This window comes from Marmota marmota, unplaced genomic scaffold, assembly GCF_001458135.2.
Source record: "Marmota marmota marmota unplaced genomic scaffold, marMar, whole genome shotgun sequence".
NCBI classification, from domain to species: Eukaryota; Metazoa; Chordata; class Mammalia; order Rodentia; family Sciuridae; genus Marmota; species Marmota marmota.
In genome coordinates this window covers 56,287,667-56,305,492 of record NW_025999968.1, presented here as the reverse complement: position 1 = coordinate 56,305,492, position 17,826 = coordinate 56,287,667, and the positions used below count along the sequence as shown (strand labels likewise).

Here is a 17,826-nt window from a genome sequence, read left to right as displayed (position 1 = left end):
TTCCTCCCTCTCCTCCCCACTTCCTCCCTCTCCTCCTCCCTCCCTCCCTCCTTCCTCCCAGTCTCTCCAAGGGTCCCTGACACTCCAGGCACTACCCAGCTGCAGGGCTCTTGTCACCACAGAGTGTTCTGGATCTTGAAACTTTGAGGTTTATGTTTTAATGTTAACCTCTGGAACAGTTCCACATTCCCCCTCTGAAGGCCAGCTAGAAGCCTTGGTTTTGTGACAACTTCCCTCTGAAGGTCTTCACTGGGGCGGCAGGCTGGGGTGACCTGGAGGCCTGTGCTGGAGGAAGGGAACACTGGCCTGTCCCTGGCTGTGGCACCTGACAAGCTGGTGACCCTGGTGGCCCAGCCCCTTGGCAGCAGTCCACCCTCCCCACATCACATTTGTCCTGGAACCCCGAAGGCAGCATCTGACCACCCTGGAGGGCTGAGCCTCTCCGTGTCTGAGTGGACAGGAAAGTCATCCCCTGCAGAAAACCCTGCATCCTGTGGCAGCCCAAGACTGTTTTCTCATCATAACCAGCATACCAGTCCAGGCTGGTGTGAATAAGATCTGCTGGTTTAACAGCTGTCACTACTGACCACAGAGGACGAAGTGAGACTCAGGTGCTGCAGCAGTGCTTGAGGGTAGAGACATGGTAGAACTTCCCACACATGGTGCTCCCATGCAGGTCCAAAAGGAAATCAGAAAAGGGGGCTCTGGAGTGCCCTTCCCTGAGGTCCCCTGAGGGGGCTGCCCAGACCTGCTGTCATCCTCCCCAGCTCTGGCTTTCCAGGGAAAGCAGCCTATTCTTCCTCTCAGTGAATTGTCAGAAACTATTTTTCAGAATGTTAATTGCTACACCAACTGCCTATGGAAAACCCAGTCTCAGTGACAGAAATAAATGCATTGAGATAATATTTAACCTGTTTCCTTTCTCTCCCTCCTCCCGCCTCCCTCGGCTTTATTAGGATGCCTGCAGGTGCCTGAGGAGCAGCGTGATCCTAGGGCACCAGGGTGCTGCCTGGCAGGGCTAGGCGGGCACCGCAGCCATGGCCAGCACAGCTGTTCAGCTCCTGGGCTTCCTGCTGAGCTTCCTGGGCATGGTGGGCACGCTCATCACCACCATCCTGCCGCACTGGCGGAGGACGGCGCACGTGGGCACCAACATCCTGACGGCCGTGTCCTACCTGAAGGGGCTCTGGATGGAGTGCGTGTGGCACAGCACGGGCATCTACCAGTGCCAGATCTACCGGTCGCTGCTGGCGCTGCCTCGTGACCTGCAGGCGGCCCGTGCGCTCATGGTCATCTCCTGCCTGCTGTCCGGCATGGCCTGCGCTTGTGCTGTGGTGGGCATGAAGTGCACCCGCTGCGCCAAAGGCACGCCCGCCAAGACCACCTTCGCGGTGCTCGGAGGGTCGCTCTTCCTCCTGGCCGGCCTCCTCTGCATGGTGGCCGTCTCCTGGACCACCAACGACGTGGTGCAAAACTTCTACAACCCGCTGCTGCCCAGCGGCATGAAGTTCGAGATCGGGCAGGCCCTGTACCTGGGCTTCATCTCCTCGTCCCTGTCACTCATCGGAGGCACCCTGCTCTGCCTGTCCTGCCAGGAGGAGGCACCCTATAGGCCCTACCAGGCCCAGCCCAGGGCCACCACTGCCACTGCTGCCACCGCACCCGCCTACCGGCCACCAGACGCCTACAAAGACAACCGGGCCCCCTCGGTGACCTCCGCATCCCACAGCGGTTACAGGCTGAACGACTACGTGTGAGTCCCCCAGGGCCGTCCATCCCTGAGGGCCACTGTCAGGGCTGCTGGGCCCCCTGAGTGACAGCTGATGGATGCAGGGTCCAGCCCAAAGTTTACTTCTGGGTTATTCTGTATTTAAGGGATGTGCTTGGAACACAGGGAAGGGGGAGAAATAAGAGGAGAAAACTCGGTATACCAAAGACTTTTTTAAACCCTTGCTGTTTTTTGTATTTATTATACATATTTATGTGGTGATTTAATAAGAGCTAAATAAAGAGAGACTCGGAGTTTGGCCTGGTGTTTACTTGGGACAAGGTTGTTTATGAAATGGACAGCAGCAGCTTTTGTTTCCAGATGTGGCTCTGTCTCTAAGGTGCGAGGGATCGCAGCCGGAGCCTGGGGGACTTGGGGTTTCAAGGGCTGCCAGCTGTGCCAACGACCAGCTCTGCTGGCCGGACACCCAGCAGGGGCCACCACCGTGCATGATGGGAAAATCAGAGGGCAGTGGCTCAAACTCAGCCACAAGATGCTTGAGCGACACCCACAAACCCAGTCACCGTATCCCCACTTAAACTCCGAGGCAGGGCAGGAGGGAAGGGGCGCTCTCAGAGGAAAGAGTTGCCATGATTACAAAGTAGGGACAATGCTGTCTTCTACCATGAGCAGGAGGAGCCCACGGTAAGAACACAAAGTGAGGAGAGAAAACAAAGGAAGCACACCTGGCACGATGACTCCCTAGGTGTTGGCAAGAAGCTTAGGAGCTCTGCTGCCCCCAGGGGCCCCGGGGAGACTCCTCTGGCTTCTTCTCTGGGGGGACTGGTCCCAGCTGCAAGAGAGCAGGTTGACGGCTCCTTCCTCCACAGAGACCTACTGGGACAGTCGGGGGGCCTGACTGTTCCGGGAGCATTGATGTCCTTTCTGGCTGTGACCTAAGTCACATGGCCAGAGCGCTGTGCATGGTCACACACATCCCCCATCAGCTCTGGGAGCCTGGGCCACCTGGCTTTAGCGAGTGGGACCTACCTGGACTGGAGGAAAGCCACATCAGACTGCGAGGTCCGGGTGTGAAACAGGAAGGGGTGACACCAGAAGTGACAGAGAGGCTTCTATTCTACAGCCTGACAGCTAAATAGGAAGCTGACCCACAAGAGACCTTGGTTCCCTCCCCAGGTGACAGGGTTTGAGAATGCAGTCCCCCGCCTCCTTCTCGCTTTCCCATCTTCCTTCACTCCCAGGACAAGCGCCTGGGTCCTCTGAGCCTGTCATTTGCCACATCCATCCAGGAGATGGCTGCTTCTGCCACAACTTCAGGGCTGGGGGGCGTAACCCAGACGCTTCTGACAAGGACGTGGCCGGCTTTTGGGAGCAGGACACACAACTCCAAACCTGACAATGAAAAGAAAACACAAATCAACTCAGCTGTTTTCCAGGAAACCATCATTACAGGCATAAATCACCCCGCAATCCTCGTGGATTAAGAAATGCTATTTCTTTGTTTCTCTAAATCAATTCAAAGTTGGCTGTGATCCAGAGAGGCCTGAAGTCTGCCATGTTTTCCAGCTCCCTCCTCCTGCCTCAGGTCTCAGGGGCCCAGTGCTACTAGAGGCCCTAGGCTTGGAACGGGGGGAACCCCTCTTCCACCTCAGGGATGTCAGCCCAGGGCCTCCCGACAGTCTCACATTCACCTACGAATAGGCCTTAGACTCTTCTGCCATGTGGAACTTGGGGGAAAAATAACTTTTCCCACTCGTCCCTGGGAAGCCACTCCTGAGACAGGGCTGCCACCGTAACGGCTTTGGCCTTAGCCCTCGGTTTCGCCTTTTGAAATCAAAGGCCTCCGAAATCTCCCACAGGATCCTACTTTCACGTCAGCCACTGTCATCCTAAATGGAGACATTTTCAAAACTATAACATACTCAAAAATCATCAGAGCCCATCACATGAGGTATAGACAGAGGAGAGCCAGGATTTGGAGCCTGAAACCAGGTCCCACCTCATGGCTTCAGGTCAGGTGCCGCTGTCTGCAAGACTGGAGTCAGGGGGGAGCCGGGAGAGACCCCAGAGGGGCCCTTAAGCCCAGTGAGGCCAGAATGGCTCACTCCTGCAGGAAGCCGACTCCAGGCAACTGAGAGCCGATGACACTCTGTGACCAGTCACTGTGGGACGAGGAGGAAGAAAGCAGAGAAACCAGGGGCAAGACGGGGCTGAGAACGTTGAAGAAATTTAACTAAGACTGAAAAGTTTTTAGAAAGCTGCTCCACATCTCCTTTACATCCTCACCCCTTTCTTGCCCAAGAAGAGACACGGTGGTATGTGTGAGAGAGACAGACAGACACAGGGACAGAGAGGCGAAGAGAAGTAGTCTCAGGCCCTGTATATTTTAAGCCATTTTCTTAATCAAAAAGCACAAAGTCAATTACTGGGCAACCATCCAAAGGAAAGCAGAGAAACCTGGTTCAAGTAAATTATTTTAAAATACTACCAACTGGCTTCCGCAGGTGTGTGGAGGGGAAGGCATTAGTAAACAGCCCATTTCCTGCCTGGAAAAGGCCAGGAGAGGTCACCCCATAAATCAGGGAGGGCCCAGCCTCTGGGAGGCCAGTGGCCAGCCTCTTCCTCACTCTCACCTCCCACTCAGTGGCCTCACCCCAGGCGCCCAGCATGACCTGAGGTGCTTTCTCTTTAAAAGCTCAGCCCCTCCCCTGCTGCTACTGGTAAATGATTGACAGGGGAGCCCTCCCGGCTGCCAGGCTGCCCACCAGCCCCAGCCTGGAGCATCAGCTCCCTCCAGCTCTGGGGAAGTCTGGGATGTTTTCAGTCATCCCAGGCATTTTTCCAAAATAAAGAATTTCCATAGGTTTCCCAACCAGAATAATAAGCAGCAAGAAGGTCGGGTTTAACAGCCAGGAAAACACGGGAGAGTTTGGGTCTAGTGGCTTCGACAGGTGTCTGCGGGAGCCATGCCTGCCTTGGGGAGGAGCTCCCCACTGCCCTTCCCATCATGAGTTGGAGGCAGTGAGGGTCCAGGACACTGGAGAGGGTGGGAGAATGGGGAGGCCAGGTGCTGGAGGGAGCTCCACATCCCGGCCCTCTCCTATACATACCTACCCATCGGGCATCTTTATTTTCCCATCAAATCTGATTAAAGCCAGAATAAGACACCACTCCACACCCAGGAGGACAGCTAATCTTTAAAGACTGACCATGTCAAATGGAGGTGGGGATAGGGGTTTGCAACCCTTAGTGTAATTCCGTTAGTGATTGGAAGGGAGCAGAGTGTGGCAAGGGTCCCCCTCTCGACCTGGGAAGCAGTTCCACAGGTGTGTTCATTCTGTGGTCATCTATCCAGGTGGACACTTAAAACTAGGACTCTTATTTGTTTTTATTTTCTTCATAACTCAACGCTATGCTTCTCCATTTTCCTCAATAGACTGTGAACTTGGCCGTCCTGGTCACTTTTTTATTCCCGTGACATTGCACATGGTAGTTGCTCACCAGGGATTGATGGCTGAACGTGTGGTCCTGTGCTTTACAGAAGCAGACATGCCACTCCTCTGACAGGTTTTACGTACGACTTAGTTCAACTTGAAAATCCACTGGCACAGAACTTCCCAGGACCATACTGTATGTCAAAGAGGCCTCCTGTCACCATAGGCCCTTCCACTGCTGGACAAGGGGAAGGTCTTGACGGAAGCCAAAAGGGAGGAATATGAGGAAGGCCCTTCCCTTTTCCTAAGTGGAAGCTGCACCTCGTTTCACCAGAAGGTCAGCAGTAGACAGCAGAGACGGACATTCCCCCACCAGCCCAGAACATAGTCAGAGTTATGGTCAAATCAGGGTCCTGGGAAGAAGCTCTGGAGTGTGATCCTAGGTGCTCCAAAACAGCCAAGCCATCTGGTCTTCAGTGCACAAAATTCTTTTAATGAAAGCAAAGCCCTTCCATTCCTATTTAAAGAAAATAGGCTTCCTCCATCTTCTCTCTAAATCCTCCTTCTGTGTCACTACCCGTCTTTACTTCCTGATGGCTACCTCCTAGGTCAAAGGCTACTATGCACGAGGGTTCCCAAGTCCTCCCCATCTCCCCAGGCTGCTCCTTCGCCAATCTTCTCTGTCTTGCGTTATTCAGTTCTTTGGCGTCCATCTGCTTTTCTATTTTTCTATCAACTACAGAGAGAAATGTCTGACTACAAATTGAGGAACTATTTCTCTTGCAGTTCTGTAAGGTTTTTTTTAACATTTTTATTTGTAGATGGACACAATATCTTTATTTTGTTTATTTAGGGGGTTTTTTTTGTTTTTTTAAACGTGGTGCTGGGGATCCAAACCAGTGCCTCACGCATGCTAGGCAAGCGCTCTATCACTGAGCTGCAACCCAAGCCCCAGTTCTGTAAGTTTTACTTCATGTATTTTGAAGTTCTGTTGGTAGGTGCTACATGCCACATTGTTCAGGGTTCTTCTGAGACAGGAAAAAAAAAAAAAAAAAATATATATATATATATATATATATATATATATATATATGAATTTTTTGAAGATATAAGGGACGCCTTAGGGGAATTGCCTCACATAATCATGGAGGCTGAGGAGTCCCATGGATTCCAGTCTTGGAAATCAGGGATCCTCCTTTCTCCAGTGTTGAAGATTAAACACCCAAGAAACCCTGAGGCAAGCACAAAAAGCAAGTTGTGAGGGAGAGAAGGAGGTGGCTGTGTCTTGCCTTTTTATAGATCCAGGTTTCCTCTCCCTCCCCACCTGCCTAAGGGCAGGAAAAGAGCAGCCCAGGTGGGTAATCATTAGCAACTCCGAGTTGGAGGATCATTCTGGAGGTGTTAGCAACCTATTTCCTTTTCTTTGATAATTAGCCAATCAGTCCTCGTCTCTCCCAGGGATCATTCACTGTCAGCGGTGACCACCTGTCCTCTGCCCCTGTCTCACCATGACAGGCTGTCTGCAAGCAAGAGACCCTGATATGACAGTAGCATGGCTCCATGCAAGTTCAAAGGTCCAGGAATGAGCCTTGGAGCCCAGATGCTGCAGAATCTGAGTTCTGATGTCCAGGGACAGGAAAACAATCATGTACCCAGCTGTTCTGTCCTGATCCCCAGCTGATTGAGTAATACCTGTCCAAACTGATGGCAGGTCTTCCCATTTAGTTCATTTAGGCTCACATGCCGATCTTCTCAGAAAACCCCTCACAGACACACCTAAAAATAATGTCTTATCAGTTCTCTAGGCTAATTCAATCAAGTTATCAGTTAAAATTAGCCACCACAATGTATAAATTAGAAGTGTTATGTTCTGGGCTGGGGTTAGGGCTCAGTGGTACAGCATTTGCCCAGCACATGTGGGGCACTGGGTTCAATCCTCAGTACCACATAAAAATAAATAAAACAAATGTATTGTGTCCATCTACAACTTAAAATAATTTTTTTAAAAAAGAAATATTCTTTTGATTTAAACCTAACCATATCAACAATCACATTAAATGTTAAAGCTCTAAATACACCAATTAAAAGGCAGAGATTGTCAAATGAATGAAAAACAAAAAACAAGACCCAACTCTATCCTACACAATAGAATTCTACTGAAAAATAAAGACATAATCAGTTAAAAGTAAAGAATAGAAAAATACACAATATTAACTCTGATTTTTAAATGATGGAAGGATGTATTGAAAGAAGGTCATTCTAAAGGGGTCCTAACAATTCTGAACAGTTTACCCTTTCACTTCCTTCTCATAAAACAGCCAAAGCAATCTTTAAATTCAGAGTTTTCCTTTCAATACAGTAAGACTAAGTTCATATGTTTGAATGCCTATTCCAACAACAAAGGGGATGGGAGAACAGTTATCAAGTTTTTGTCTGTCTGCTTTTAAACTTTTCTTTTTGTACTGGGAATTGAACCTGGGGTGCTTTACTTACTAAGATACTTTCTTTTTATTGTTCATTTGAGACAGAGTCTCACTAAGTTGCTGAGGTCAACCTCAAATTTGTGATTCTCCTGCCATAGTCTCCTGAGTGCTGGGATTACAAACATGTGCCACTGCACCTGGCTTAATTTTTTAATTCTTGAAAAGAAAGCTCATGAAATTCTTTTTTCAATACTAGGGATTGAACCCACAGTCTCATGCATGCTAGGCAAGCATTCTACCACTGAGCTACACCCTAGCCCTTTTTATTTTTATTTTGAGACAGGATCTTGCTATGTTGCTCAGGCTGGTCTTGAACTTGCCATCTTCCTGCCTCAGGCTCCGGAATAGCTGGAATTACAGCTGTGCACCACCATGCCTAGTAAAACATAATTTTTAAATCAGGGTGGTGGGCTGGGTGTCGTGGCACATACCTGTGTTCCTGTGACTCAGGAGATTGAGCCAAGAGGATAGTAAGTTTGAGGCTATTCTCAGCAACTTAGCCAGATCCTGTCTCAAAATAAAAAACAAAAAGGGGTTGGGGATACAGCTCAGTTGGGAGAGTGCTTGCCTCACGTGCACAAGGCCCTGGGTTCAATCCCCAGCACCACCTAAATAAATTAAAAGGACTAGAGTATCTTTGGGTTCAATCTCCAGTACTACAAACAGAAGAGAGAGAAAAAGAGACCACCATTATCTTTTTTTAAAAACTGGGGTGGGGGGAAGCACAGCAGGGAGTGTGAGCATGGAGTACTAGGACCCTGGCACATTCTAAGAGCAGGATCACGAAAATAGGAGGAGGGAGGGAGTGGAACTGAGAACCCAGAGCCAGGAGTCCTCTTGTTCATGGCCCCCACCCACCCACGGAAGATTCTTCTAGAGCAATAAAGCAAACACCTGGAGCACAGGCCCTGGCACCTCACCACAAAACCTGACTCTTGGCATTGGAGGGGGCCATCGTCATAAAACCAGCTGCCTCTTTCTCTGCAAAAGGGAAGTATCCCCTGGAGGAGCCCCCCTGACATCCACAGAGCCCTGGCCCCACTTCACCCCTTCACTCCTCAGGAAATCATCAGCCACAAAAAAACAACAAAAAAGAAAACTGACACCAGAGGAAACCGTCCAAGGAAGAGAAGTCAGGTCTCCATTCACTGATCTCAGAAACATTCACTGTTATTTCATCCATAAGAACAGGATGCTAGGGGGCTGGGGTTTTGGCTCAGTGGTACAGCGCTTGCTTAGCATCTGAGAGGCAGTGGGTTTGATCCTCAGCACCACATAAAACTAAATAAAGGTACTGTGTCTATCTACAACCAAAAAAAGCTAAAAAAAAAAAAAAGAATAGGATGCTATAAAAAAAGATTAGAAAGCTCTTAAATATAAGATTTTAAATAAAATATTTTAAAGTTTTAAATAAAATTTATTTTTAAAAAATAAAGAGGATTGGAATATAGAGAAACTGTTTCAGAGCATAACAGAGATTGAATACAAATAAAAGGGTGCCGTGGACTAGAAGACAAAGACCCAGACGGAGCTCCACAGGAGGAGCTGAAAACCTCTGACAGATACGAGATCCTCGGAGGAGGAAACAGAAACACATGAGCACAAATCATCTCTAAAAACTATGAAATGAAACTTCCCAGGACTGAAAGGAGACATGAATTTACAGATTTAAAGGGCCTAACAATTGTCAGATAGAATTAGGAACTAATTCTAATTAGGAACACACATCCCGGAGAAGTTTCCTGATATCAGGCCAGGCATGGTGGCGCATGCCTGTAAGCCCTGCCTCTGAAGCAGGAGAATCACAAACTGGAAGCCAGCCTCAGTGACTTAGAGAGACCCTGTCTCAAAATAAAAATAAAAAGTACTGGGGTTGTAGCTCAGGGTTGGAGCACCTAGCATGTGTGAGACCCTGAATTTAACCCCTGGTAGCGCACACATGCACACACACACACACACACACACACACATACACACCATCTTCTTTCCATTTCAGCTGCTGACTTTATTCATGTGCAGTAGCACATGCCTGTAATTTCAGTGGCTTGGGAGGCTGAGGCAGAAGGAAGGTGCTAAGCAACTCAGTGAGACCCTGCCTCTAAATAAAATGTTAAAAAGGGTCGGGGTCATGTCTCAATGGTTAAGCAGCACTGCCCCTGAGTTCAATCCCTGGTACAAAAGAAAAAAGAAAAAGAAAAGATTAAAAACATCCAGAAAGGGAAGAACACGAGATCATGTAGACCAACTGGTGCCTCTTCTCCACTCCCTTCCCAGTACTTCTCAGAGCACGTGACTGTTACTAACTTGGACATACTTTCTTCTGACTCCTTCATTAGAGAGATCTCACCCAGGTCGTCCTCTGCTGCACATGCAGGGTCGGGGTAAATTACAAGTAAACTATAGGTCTGCATTTTACCTGGGGGCGGGCAGGGAAGACAGGAATCACCGGGGCTCCTTGGCTAGCTGGCAAGTCCACTTTGACCGCGCTGCGGAACAAATGTCTGCTGCCTCAGCAAGTTCAAGTGCCTGAGGGTGGAGGGGAAAGGACGCAACAGGGGAAACAGGGTCAGGTGCCAAGGTTGTCAGGGGTCAAGGTAACAGGTCTTACACCACCTGGCAGCTACACAGCCGAAGGGCACTCGTGGGAGGCCTCAGTCCAGAAGCTGCATTTGGAGAGCAAGTGGAATTAACTCAAAGCGCAGGGGGTCACTGGAGTCTGGGGGAGATGAGGGCACAGCAGGGAGGGCAGTGGGACAAGGAGGAGACTTGGGAGCCCCGGAGCAGCCGGTTCCTTAGTCACCCTGTCCATCCAGACCCAGTGGGCCCTGCTCTGCTTAAGCTCAAGGTTAGGTCAGCAGTGGACACTCAGCCCAGACCCCTCTGCATAGACTCACGGCCACTCACCTTCCCTCCCTGCTCCCTGGGCTGCTGTCGGTCACTGTTCTCAGCCATAACTTACTCTGCTCGTTCCAATTCCAATGGCAGTGAAAGAATGACAGGTTCACCCAGCCTCCGCCCCTCCACCGTGAGGAGCAATCTTCCTGTCTTATTTCCTCTTTCCATTTCAGCTGCTGACTTTATTCACTCCCCAAAGACCAAACCACAAAACCAGAGCAGTGTGCGAGGGCCAAGGTCAAACAGAATTCAGCGCCGCTCAAGGCGTGCACCTTCAGTCCACGGGCAGCTGGATCCATGGAGCACACCCAGCAGGCCAGGCAGGAGAACTGGACAAGCGTGAAATGATGACAGGAACCTTAGGAGCCACAGGAGGTGATTCTATCAACCTGTGTCGAGGAAGACAGTCCTAATTTAAACGCAATAATGACCCCACAGTTCTACTCCTGGAGATATATCCAAGAGGATTGAGAGCAGGTGCTCGAATATGAATGCGCTGTTGATGAACCCACAGCAGCGTTATCACAACAGCCAAGAGGTGGGAACAGCCCATTTGTCCGTCTACAGAGAAATGGAGAAACAAAATGTGATGTCTCAGGACAACGGAACCCAAGCTACATAAAACATTCAGGTACTTCTACAGTGTGGATGAACCTCCAAGGAAAAATTGTGCCAAGTTATAGAAACCAGACACAAAAGGTCACATATTGAATGACGTCGTGCGTGTGAAATTGCATGATGTTTTTAAGATTCATCCACGTTGTAGCATGTACCAGTCCTTCGTTATATACCTCCTGGTGCCCTGCTGTACCCACCTGATCAGATTGGTGGTTGCCAGGGCCCAGGGGGAGAGAAATGAGGAGTGAATCCTTAATAAGCAGGGGGGTTCTTTTGGGGTGATCAAAATATTTTGGAACTACATTGATGTGGTGGTTGTGGAACATTATGAATGTGTTAAATGTATTAAATGCTACTGAACCGTGTGCTTTAATGTGGTTGATTTTATTTTACCACAGTTTAAAAGTGGCTAACTCTGTGTTATGTGAATTTCATCTTAATTTTTTTTTAAATGTAACGCTAAAGAGTCTTCTAAGGCGCGTAACCAAAGAGGAGAAAAGGAGCTCACAGCCTGAGGCTCCAGCTAGGAAGGAGGAGGCAACAGAGGGACTCAGCAGGGGGACCCAGACACCCCTGCTGTTCCTCTCTAACCACTCACGGAGGAAGAGAAATCGCCAAGCGATGGCACTCCCAGGGGTCCTGAGCACCAAACTGGAGGAGGTGGAGGACAAGAGACACCCCCTGCTCTGCCTCCCTCCGAACCCTTCAGTAAAGATGCAAAACCACCAACACCTGTGGGCAATGGGGGGGGGTTGCTGGGAAACTGAGGAGACTGAGCTCTGTGACTGGGTTGGCACAGCGTGGGACACACGTAGACTCGGAAGCCAGGATCCGGGAAAGAGTGATTGATAACTGAGTTCTATAAAAAAGAAAGCTCCATTTAGTCTGAAATCATGACAGGGCCCAACCCCTTATTACAACCTTCAAGACCATTGGCCAGAGGCAAGTGAGAAAGCACCAACCAGGGGCAAACACAAGTGCGTCAGCTTATGGGCACAGCAAGTGGCATGGAAGAAAGAAAAGGAAGCCGGGCATGGTGGTGCACACCTGTAATCCCAGCGACTCAGGAAGCTGAGGCAGGAGCATCGCAAGTTTGAGGCTAGCCTCGGCAACTAAGAGAGTGACTTAATGAGACCTTGTCTCAAAATTTAAAAAAAAAAAAAAAAGGACTGGGGATGTGGCTCAGTGGGTTCAATCTCTAGTGCCAAAGAAAAGGAAAAAAGAAGAGAGAGAGGGAAATTCTGAAGGCTCTCTCTCTCCACCCCAAAACAGCTCCTAGGAAAGAGCTCAGGCATGATGGGCTCCCTCAGAACAGCCCTCCCACTGGGACCAACAAGGCTCCAAGAAAAGGCCACCGGCACCCAGCACCCCTCCCAGCTTGGGGCTCCTGTCTGCAGTTCCCGCCACCGGCTAAGCTTTTCCCTGGAGCATCAAATGGTTCTTTCTTCCTTTACTTGGTTTCTGCTCAAATGTCAGCTCCTCAGAGAGGCCTCCTCCCCTACCTAGGAGACCTGAAGATTCACCTGCTGCTCAACCACGGACACCTGGTGCCCGCTGCAAGGCATCCCCCCAACTCCACTTCCCACCAAAGAGACTGCACAAGAACCAGCTGAAATCTAAGGGTTAGCCCTGTGGACACAACAAGAAGCGATGGACCCGCTTTCCCAGGGAGTCGACAAAATCAGAGGGACCACAGGGCCATAGTGGTCTGTCCTCCCCTGAACCTTAAAGCAACGGTTCCAGCCACTGATGCTCTAAACAGAGAATTACGCTGTTCATATCCCACCTTCCACAACAAATGCCAAGGGGAGGTTCAAACAGTGCTCAGGGACGCAGGTGCTATGTCTGACTCTAGAACGACCCTCAGAGGCCCACGTGTAACAGTCCTCAGCTTGGTGCTGGGGTGGGGGGCAGTACTTAAGAGCTGGGGGCCTACTGGGAGGTCTTTAGGTCATGAGGGGCCTTCCCAGAGGACACAGTGGTACCCCAAACCCTTTCTCCTTTTTGCTCCCCGCCATGAAATGAGTAGATCTGTCCTGCCATGTGCTTCTGCCTCCACAGGCCCAAGAACCTTGGGCCAACAGACCCCAGACTGGAAGTCCAGTAGCCAAAATGAACCTTCTCTGTTTCTAAGTTGATCATCTCAGGGACGAGTTACAGTGACAGAAAGCTGACACACTAGGAAGAGAGATTCCAACAGACACCCCACGTCTCCATCACCTCTGAAAGTGAGCCAGGCTCCTTTGCCACCTATCCCTCCTTTCTCCCCCAGCCCCAGTAACTACTGTGCCGCTCCATTTATATAGAGCTCTAGACCACGCAAACAGGAGTGATTTCACTTTGTCACTTCTCATGTGTTATGCCTTGTGTTCATTTTTCTTGCCTATTGCGAGATCCATAACCCTTTAACCCTGCTGGATGGAAGTGTTGGAAGCGAGCATGTTTATTGCAAATCTGGGGGAACAACTTGGTCTTTCACCTTCTGCCTGATGTTCGTCAGTATCCTTAGAGAAGACCAAATGAAGGATGGAGGTCACCAATTCCTGGCTATACAATAATGTCTTTCTGTTGACTTGTCACATGAATAATAACTTGGCTGGGTATAGAAAGTTGGATGAGATAGCACCCCTCAATCAAAGCCCTCAACAGACATTGTCGCATTTTCTTCTTCCTTTTAAAATGGCTAAGAACTCTGAAGTCAGACTAATGTTTCCCTAGCAGACAATCAATTTCAACCATATTCCTTTTAACCTTGTCTTGCAATAATTTTACTCAGAGTTTACAGTTCCTTATTTTTGTCCTGAATAATAAAGGACTCCTTTGATGAACAAATATATGCCTTCCTTTATTTCCAGAAGTTCCATTTTTTTTATACAGTTTAACTTTTTTCCTATTCAATTTTCTCCACCATATTTTTTAGGGCTACAAACTAGCTGTACCTTAGTTATTTGGTCTGTCTGTCCCCCATATTGAGAATTGCTCTTCCTTGGGTGGAAATGTTTGTTATCTTTATAGTAGTGATGGTTTCACAGGGGTGTGGCTCTGTGTGTGTGTGTGTGTGTGTGTGTGTGTGTCTACATAAACTTCCAAACTCCACATTTATATATGTGCAGCTGCAATATAATTAGAAAAATCTACTTGAAGATGGAATCTGTTTGAAATTAAAATAAATAACTCAGAAGTGAGGAAGTCATACAGTGAATAATCATCATTGAACATTGAACTTGTTACATAATAGTGACACCTAAATAATGCAGAAATTAAATTCTAAGGCTATAATCAATATGATTCCTGGGAAAGAGAGGAGTATTTAATTATTTTTAATTGGTAATGACATAGAGTAGGACAAAGCTCCAGGAGAAGCAAAGACAATCGAGGGAGAGAAAACAGAGAGGGCTAGTTATGCCCTCGAAATTGGTACACCGTGAGAGACACACTCAGCACACTACTGAAAGTTGCAGAGTAATTACTAGTCCAAGGCCGGGGGCTGCAGGTCTCCCTGACTCAAGGGAAAAGAAGTCAACATCAGAAAAGGGGGAAACCAAAGACATAGCAAGAACACCTTAAAAAGACAGACTCACCCCCCTTCCCTTCCCGATGAAGGCAGTCCAGTAATACAGTCAGACAGACTTAATAAAAGCCAAAAATATGCATAGTGAATTGAAAAAAAACAAAATCTAAATGCATACTTATTTATTAAAAGCAAGTTAGAAAAGCTGAAAAAAACTTAGAAAAGCTGAAAGTCAAATTAAAGCAAAATTAGAGGCAAAATGATGGTACCTAAATCCAAAGATAAAGTAAGTGATATTCATCTCCAAGGAAGCTGGCTTCAAGGAAAACTCATCAGGTTATGTACAAGAGTCACTTGTTCTGATAAACTTTATCATTCACAGGAAAACACTATTTCTCAGGAACCAGAATAAATGACAGAAACACATTAATAGCAAGATATATAAACTCAATTCCTTCAGACCTAATCATCAAACAAGATGGTCTGAACAACAGGCTAACCAAGACTGAGCACCTGCATGTATATCTAATCCTATGCCCTGAAAAGAGAGAGAAAATACAGTGCACTGTCTTTTTAAAAGCAGCAAAAGACTTACAGTTTTACGATATGTGGGATTGGGAGGAAAACCTCAGTGAATACTTAGAAGTGAAATACAAGCCACATTCTCAACCTGTAATAAAACTAAAATTAATAAAGTCGAAGCAAAAACATTAATAGTCAACCTATTGGAAATGTAAAAAAATCTTGTTTTTCCTTATTTTAAAGAGGAAATCCAAGGACGACTGCAACCCCTCTAGGAAATTACAATAATGAGGATATTATGTGTCGGAACCCCACGGGAGAGGGGCAGAGCTGAGGGCAAAATAATCATCACATCCTCGAACACTTGGTGGAATGCAGAAACTAATCAAGCATTTTGGGGGAAACTTGGAAAAATTAGTACAGAACTTAAAGAAGACAGAAAGGGGAAACACAGCAAGAACTGATAATGAATTCAGGATTTATTTTCTTATTGAAAAACCGGCCACAAATAAGCTTGATCTTTTTTCTAAAGGTAGGGAATGGGGGAGCACAAATACATAAAACTAGGATTAAGCACCGAAATAATCACAAGACAATGCTTAGGCAACTCTGCTAGTTAAGGATCTTGTAAGAAAGTCTCTCTTACTTACTAAAACTGCCGAGGAAGTGACAAAAAAAAACTAGCAGGTCTTGGTAAACACTGGAAAAGGTGACAGTGACTATTCCCAAGCTGATTCGATGGCAAGTTTTTCAACTTTCAGAAGGCAGGTGCTACCAGATGCAGTAGCGCACATCTGTAACCCGACAGCTTGGGAGCCTGAGGCAGGAGCATCAAAAGTTTGAGGACAGCCTCAGCAACTGAGCAAGACCTTGTCTCAGGAATGTGGCTCAGTGGTGGAGGGCTTGCCCAGCATGTGCAAGGCCCTGGTTTCAATCTCCAATACTACCAAAAATAAAAATACATAAATAAAAATGTTTTAAAAACTGGAAAGATGCTTTTAAGTAGAATATAATGTGGTGAAATTTCTTTAAAATGATAACATACTGTGTGGACATGTGTGGACACTTACACACACATTAAAACCAATCAAACACAAAGCCCAGACGGAGAAAATGGCAGCAGGGGTCGAAGTGGCAGCAGAGGTGGCAGTGAGGGAGCGCAAAATGCAGTAGGAGAGAGGTGGCCCAGCGTGCCCAGGGGCAACAGGGCTCCGGGCAGGAAAGGTGAAGGAGAACAACCTACTCAGAATGAAAGGAGAAGGGAGACAAACCTAAAAAGAGGAGGCAATCGCTTTGAGCCATGTGCGAATCCAACTGAAAGATACAGAGCCTTCCTCACAATCGTACCTTTTGATGTGAAATGGCAGTCACTTAAAGACCTGGTTAAAGAAAAAGTTGGTGAGGTAACATAGGTGGAGCTCTTAATGGACGCTGAAGGAAAGTCAAGGGGATATGCCATTGTTGAATTCAAGATGGAAGAGAGTATGGAAAAAGCTGCTGAAGTTCTAAACAAACACAGTCTGAGTGGAAGGCCACTGAAAGTCAAAGAAGATCCTGAGGCTGAACACGCCAGGGGAGCAATGCGAAAGGTGATGGCTACGACTGGTGGGATGGGTATGGGACCAGGTGGCCCAGGAATGACTAATATCCCACCCAATATCCTAAATAATCCTAACATCCCAAATGAGATGATCCACCCATTACAGGTGGAAGACTTGGAAGCACAGTATTTGTAGCAAATCTGGATTATAAAGTTGGCTGGAAGAAACTGAAGGAAGTTTTTAGTATGGCTGGGTGTACTGGTTCGAGCAGACATTCTGGAGGATAAAGATGGAAAAGTCGTGGAATAGGCACAGTGACGTTTGAGCAGTCCATCGAAGCTGTGCAAGCTATATCTATGTTTAACAGCCAACTACTATTTCTTTAAAGCTTTTTTTTTAACCTTTATTTTATTTATTTACTTTTATGTGGTGCTGAGGATGGAACCCAGTGCCTCACAAGAGCTAGGCAAGCGCTCTACCACTGAGCCACAACCCCAGCCCTCCAACTGCTATTTGATAGACCAATGCAGACAAAATGGATGAGAGGGCCTTACCAAAGGGAGACTTTTCCCCTCCTGAACGTCCACAGCAACTTCCCCATGGACTTGGTGGTATTGGCATGGGATTAGGACCAGGAGGGCAGCCTATTGATGCGAATCACCTGAACAAAGGCATTGGAATGGGAAACATAGGGCCTGCAGGAATGGGAATGGAAGGCATAGGATTTGGAATAAATAAAATGGGAGGCATGGAGGGACCCTTTGGTGGTGGTATGGAAAACATGGGGCGATTTGGATCTGGGATGAACATAGGCCGAATAAATGGTGGAGGTGGAGGCAGTGTCCCTGGGATCAAAAGGATGGGCCCTGGCATTGACCGCATTGAGGGTGCTGGCATGGGTGCTGGCATGGAGCGCATGGGTGCTGGCATGGAGCGCATGGGTGGAAAGGGGTATATATCCCCCATAGATGAACTTAAAATAACACTTTTTACTCTAAACTTTTTAAATTTGGATTCATCAGGACTTAGTGCTGCGGAAAGGCATATGTATCCAAAAAATGTACATAAGCCTAAAGTACTTTGGAAAGATATT

The 17,826-nt window shown here is 47.7% G+C and overlaps 1 protein-coding gene, 1 long non-coding RNA gene and 1 pseudogene across 5 annotated transcripts in view; 2 read left to right on the top strand and 1 right to left on the bottom strand.

Annotated features, from left to right (window-relative positions):
* Window positions 1–2,022, top strand: part of Cldn14 (claudin 14) — a 67,126-nt gene extending 65,104 nt beyond the window's left edge. For all 4 annotated transcript variants that reach the window (XM_048803654.1, XM_015478757.2, XM_015478755.2 and 1 more), the window contains one exon: window positions 957–2,022. In XM_048803654.1, coding sequence (XP_048659611.1) covers window positions 1,038–1,757 — 720 coding nt within the window. In that variant the 5' untranslated portion in view covers window positions 957–1,037 and the 3' untranslated portion in view covers window positions 1,758–2,022. The remainder of the gene's footprint in view (window positions 1–956) is intronic.
* A 110-nt stretch (window positions 2,023–2,132) lies between these two features.
* On the bottom strand, window positions 2,133–12,175 carry LOC107136468. Its single transcript, XR_001502693.2, has 3 exons — window positions 10,551–12,175; window positions 10,063–10,172; window positions 2,133–3,121 (listed from the first exon to the last, which is right to left on the bottom strand). It is a non-coding gene; the product is annotated as an uncharacterized LOC107136468 (long non-coding RNA).
* A 4,110-nt stretch (window positions 12,176–16,285) lies between these two features.
* The window catches only part of LOC107136269, a 20,173-nt pseudogene continuing 18,632 nt past the window's right edge, over window positions 16,286–17,826 (top strand).